General features: G+C 35.1%; 1 protein-coding gene across 1 annotated transcript in view; it reads right to left on the bottom strand.

Moving 5' to 3' along the window:
* Positions 1-819: 819 nt before the first annotated feature.
* The window catches only part of LOC148938774 (apoptosis-linked gene 2-interacting protein X 1-like), a 59,008-nt gene continuing 53,827 nt past the window's right edge, over positions 820-6,000 (bottom strand). Inside the window, exon 10 of the mRNA XM_089107546.1 lies at positions 820-1,137. Within this exon, the coding sequence (XP_088963672.1) occupies positions 835-1,137 (303 nt within the window). The 3' untranslated portion in view covers positions 820-834. The remainder of the gene's footprint in view (positions 1,138-6,000) is intronic.

Raw genomic sequence — 6,000 nt, 5'->3', positions numbered from 1 at the left:
GTAATAACTTAAGGGTCAAAGATTTATGTTTCAAAGTTTCTAATTAATTTGAAATCCGAGCACAAAATTTAAAATTTACCTATGAATTTTTTTTTTTTATTTATCTGTGAAACAACAGTTAGACACCAAGTTGGCATCTTATTTGATTATTATTCCCCACTTTATTATTATTACAGAATGTTACATTTTACATAATTACATAATATTACAAAATTATATTAATACAAACTTGATTTGTAGCTTTCAATAGAGGACCAACAAATATCCACAAAAATTTTCTTGCTTCAAGCAAACTCTCATCCTTGGTAAATATTCTAAACTATTCTGCTTTTCATTTTGTGTTAATTGTCTTAAAGTAAAAATTTGTATTTTCTAATTTAATTTTTACAGTTTTAATCCAATTTGGAGCATAAGTGTTTGGTTTTAGAATGCATGCAAAAAGTCTTAATTCCCTTTTCGCCACAATTTATCGTTAAAAAAAGATCATTAAGCTAACATTTCATTAGGTTAGGAGATAAAAAAAAAAGTTGATAGTTGGTTCCCCTGAAAACAAGACACACTTACTCTTGAGTCATTCACTTTGTGTTAATTGTCTCCTAATCAAATGATTATGCCGTATTGGTACAGCCGTCCTCCAAATCGATTTCTAAGGAATGAGTCATATTCCACTGATCAACTGTTTCCTTTCTTCGTTTCTAAATTGACGGGTTACAAGAAAGGTTACAAGAAATAACAATACTATCTGTATTGTTTCTTCTTCTTCTTCTTTGTTTAGTATTTTGAAACATCTAATACAGCCAGAAATATACAATTTACATCAGGCCAATCAGCCATCTACATTTTAACAAGAAAACAAGACACACTTACTCTTGAGTCATTCACTGGGGCAATTTTCTTTTTCTTCTTTGGTATCTTAACATCATCATCTAGTTCCACTATATATTCAGCAATTGATTCCATTTTGATCTTCTTGGGCGGCACTTTTCGGACTGACATAACTGGGGATGGAGTGGGAGCTGGAGAACTGGGGATCTTTTCCTTCTTGGGAGTCTTCGGCTTTTTTGAGGGTGTTTTGTTGTATATTGTCAGAGACAGCGATGGTAAAGGGGGACTAAGATCCAAGTTTTTCAATTCCTCCTATAAATATGAACTTACAAACCAAAATTCCCAACTTGAGCCAAATTTCGCTTAACGAATTCGCATCACTGTCCCAGTGAAAAAAAAAAATATAGGCGAATATTCAGTTCGCTTTATTTAGAACCATGGTAGAAAAAAAAACAATCATTACTTAAACAGGATTTTATTTAGAAGTATTTGCTTAAATGGCTCGTGAAATATCAATGGTATTTGATATCTCACGCGCAATTTCAGAAAAACTAAACCTACGCTTAAATAATTATAATTCCTTTTAAAAAAAAGTTGAACCACCATATACACCCCCCCCCCCCGTCTCCTCTAAATTTATAAAAATATTTATAAATATTTATAATATTTATAAAATATTATAAAACTTTTTTAAATATTTATAAAAAAAATTATAAATATATTTATCCCTTCGATAGATTCATCAATCACTTTGACGTTTTCTTTTCACATTTCAAGTCTCATTCATAGAAATACACAGGGCATACAACTAGATGGCAGTTGAACTCGACATTGCAAAGACTTTGCAAAACTTCTCATGGTCCCAATGACAAACTTAAATAAGACTTTTAGAAGTAAAATGGAGAGACAGATTAAAACCTAACAGTAAGGGCGAGTCCAAAAGTAAAAATATTAGATTTTTAGTTAAGACACAACGACAGACACCCCTAAGTGGAAAAAGAGTATGTACTTCTTTCCTATTTATTTTTTATTTAGAGGGTCTCGAGGAAGAAAACAGATGAGGGGTGACATGGTAGCTGTCATAAGCTTAAAACTTATGTCCACGATTTCCAGGGCTAAAGGGACCTCAATGAACACGGGAAATTTGGGCTGGGAGCATGGGTCCCTCAACATGGTATCAAAAACATTTTTTTTTGGTTGGATTAAAAACATGGATCTGTAAATCCTTGGGCCTAGTGAAACCTAATTTTTGATTTAGGGAATGGCCTCCTAAAGCCTGTCCACACGACCTTTCACATCCACTTCACTAAAGAAATCCACTTGTACCTTTCATAATCAGTGAGTGCGATAGCCATGAAAAGCTCCGACGAAATGCCTGAACTTGTATATTCTCCTGTTCTGAATTTTATTCAAAGCAATTTGCTAAGCGGAATAGAGGAGGATATTATTAAAAGACATGGTATGGAGTTTTTTGACGTGAATATAATCAAAGAAGCTAAAAGTTTACTCTGGCAAATAAGTGCACCTGAATTGGATTGCCCAGTACGTAAGGGGAACAATGCACCTTCTAATCCTTTTAGTGACATTATTTCTCTGTTAAGATCTCTTGACAGTAGCGACACTTATGTACCTATGTTTTTGATAAAGTGACCTACAGAGGTGCCATGTCCCCCTGCAAATGCTTATACTTCTTTACTCTCTAAGTTTAATGAGATACAACAAGTGGTTGTTGAAATGTCAGGGGAACTTGACAATTATCAGTTGAATTTTCCTCAACTTCCGAAACCTACCCCAGCAATTGACACTCATACGACAGTTATTGTTTCTAAAGGGCCTTCAGATCTGTCTGATCCGATTAAACGCAAATCTGTTCTCGATCAAATAGCTGGGTATGAATTAGTTTGTAGTGTGAAACCTGTTAAAGATAGATGGTATGTCAATATTGATAAATCTGCAACTGAAGATTTTTGTACATCCGTTCAGAACTTTATTACCGGAGCAACAGTTAAAGTACGATCCAAGCGCTTTTTTGGGATTCTCAGAGGTTTCCCAGTTGATTTTGACCTTTCAGTTATTAAAAGATTGCAAGGTATAATAAGTGCAAATCGACTGGGCCAGACTATGTCAGTCAAGCTGGAATTTGAAGACTCCTTCACTCAGTCTGCTTATTTCAAAGAAGGAATTAAAGTTGGATGTGAATTTTTTCAAATTCACGTATTTAAAGAAATACCTAAATGCTACTTCAAATGCCGATCATATGATCACTTTCAAAGTGCTTGCACCAGCAATGTCCCGAAATGTGCCAGATGTGCTGGGCCACATATTTCTACTAAGGATAGTCCTTGTAGTGCTGCTCCTAAGTGTGCTAACTGTGGTAAAAATCATACTTCTTATAGCTTGTCCTGACCTATATCTAAGGAACTAATGTCACACTCCCACTTTTTGCAATGACTTTGGAGTTTTCAATAATATCGTTTAATATTAATGGTACTAAGGATAAGGATTTCGTTATCGATGAGTTCTACTATGGTTTTGTTTTGGTTTGCATACAGGAGCATCTTCTTACAGACTCTAACATTAACGTTTTGCGTCGCAGTCTTCATCACGATGTGTTTTTTAATGCTGACAGAGCGACAAGAAGCCGGCCATCCGGAAGGCTAGCTTGTGTTTTTAAGCGCAATCCTAATTTGGTTTCTCCGGTGATTTTTTACTCGGATGAGTTTTTTTTGGCTGTTCGTATGGGCACTATAGTTTTCATTAATTCTTATCTGCCTTATGATGACCGTTCCTCTAGATTGATGGCCAGATTTGCTAAAGCCTGTAACACGTTGAAGTTTCTAGTTGAAAAAATTCTTTCAATTTCTCTAGATTATATGATCATTGGTGACCTCAATACGGATATAAATAACTCATCAATGAGACGTGATTTGTTGTTGGATTGCCTTCCATCTTATCATATTATACCCAAAACTCATCCGTATTCTTATATTCACCATTCAGGCAGCAAGAGCAATATTGATCACATTATTTGTTCACCTTGTATTATTACATCAATAGTGTTTGTACATGCTGAAGAACAACTTAGACCATCTCCCTATCTCACTTACTCTTACGCTGAATTTAAACCCTGCAAGTTTCTGCAAAGTACCCCAGTCTTCAAAATGGTTTGAAAAAAGTAATTGGAAGAAAGCTGATGTTCCTCTTTATGCGTTTACACTAACAAGGCTGCTGTCTGCTATACGAGTTCCCTATCATCTGCTTCAGAGCCCTATACAAGGGAATTGCAAAAAGGACCTGGATTGCTATTATAATCAAATAATTAAATGTTTAAAAGATGCAGAGGTAGTTGTAGTGCTACTGCAACATGTTAGATGTGGTACACAAAAGCCTATTTGTTCTTTAGATGCTAGTTTAAAAACTTTTAAAAATAAATCAAAGTTTTGGTTAAAAGTTATGAGTGAGTTTGCTAGACCATCTTGTAGTATTGTTTCTGACCTTAAGCGTAAGATCCGCAGGGAATATAAAAAATATCTTAAGTCTATGCGTTATCGTGGTATGGATTTTCCAGTGTCAAAGAGAGAATGGCGAAAAGTTATTAATTCTGAGGCGATTAGAAGTGATGTGCCAAGTAGTGATTGTCTTCCTGCATCTGCTTAGCATGATCATTACTCGTTTTATTTTCTAATGATAATTACCGTTTGCATTCTTTGTATGCTCATTCTCTTTCTGCTATTTTTAGGACCCCTCTATCTCAGCGTCTCTGTGTTCCCATTTCTCTTTCATCCGTAATTGAAGCAATTAAGAAACTTAAATCAGATAATGTTGATAATGATGGTATATCTAGATTTCACCATTTATTAGATTGCCCCCCCTTATTAACCATATACACCTACTTCTCCAGATGTGTATTTGTACTTCTAGTGTACCGGAGAGTTTTTTGTGTGGTACTGTCTCTTCAATTTTAAAGAAGCGGAATTCTCCTTTTATTTGCTCTTCTTACGGACCTATTACTGTCTCTTGCACTTTTAGTAAAGTTCTTGTGCATGTTTTAATACCTTTTGTGACTAATAATATGCTTGAGAGAGATAACCAGTTTGGATTTAAGCCCGGAGTAGGTTGTCAACACGCAAATCGTGTATTATCTTCATACTCCTTGAAAATTCTTCTAAGGGAAGGAGTATATATCTTTGTACTTTAGATCTATCAAAAGCTTTTGATACTGTATGTCATAGTCAGCTTTTTTCTGCTCTTCGTGGTTACGGTGTCAATCTATCGGTTATTTTGCTTCTTCGGTATTGGTACTCTAATTCTTTTCTTCGGCTGAGATCTGTGCCTGTATCTAATATTAAATTGAAAAGAGGTTTAAGGCAAGGTGGAGTTTTATCTCCGACCCTTTTTAATTTGTGTATTTCAGGTGTTCTGGCAAAGATTTCGGCTACCTATCTCTCTGGTTTTTCTTATGTTTCCTACCTGGCTTACGCTGATGATCTGCTTCTTATAAGCCGTACTAAAACTGGTTTATCTAACATGGTTTCTCGTGTTGCTACTTCTTTTTCAGACATTGGCCTTTCTCTTATTTTGTGTTACACTGTAATTTGGCAATTTTTGATTTATATATTGTCTTGTGTCGCATTTTTTGTGTTTTTCCTCGTGATTACTCCACGTATTGTACCTCTGTATAGTGTGGATTAAAAATAAATAATAATCACAAAATCCACTCTTTAATAATCAAAACAAAACAAACATTTAAAAGTAAACATAAAATCCAAAACCATCAAATAACTGTAATAAAACATTGAAAAAAAATCAACACAGACAAAACACAAGAGTCAAATCCAGTCAAGAAAATTGTTCGTGGAAGGCTGCCTCCCAGACCTCGGTTCTCCGAGTCTTATTAAACCAGTAATTATTTTATGGAGGTATGTGAACCAGTCTTTTCATCGATTTGACAATAAATAAAAATCTTTAGTTCTTGAGCACCAGTTCAGGTCCTGCAGTTTTAAAAACCAACTTAGTCTCACCCGCCCCGTCATAAAAGTACTTATTCCCAATCAGGACCGTATCCAGGGGTAGGGGGTTTGAACCCCCTCCCCCCTGAAATATTTGCCTGACTCGTGAAAACCTAACAAAAATGGATATGAACAATTTTGTTTGCGTTTTCTGTGTTTTGTGTTT

This window comes from Artemia sp. Qi Xiang Cuo, unplaced genomic scaffold (genome assembly GCF_049724085.1).
Source record: "Artemia sp. Qi Xiang Cuo unplaced genomic scaffold, ASM4972408v1 HiC_scaffold_2920, whole genome shotgun sequence".
Lineage (NCBI taxonomy): Eukaryota > Metazoa > Arthropoda > Branchiopoda > Anostraca > Artemiidae > Artemia > Artemia sp. Qi Xiang Cuo.
Note: the sequence above shows the minus strand (reverse complement) of the source record. Positions and strands in the feature narration are given on the sequence as shown.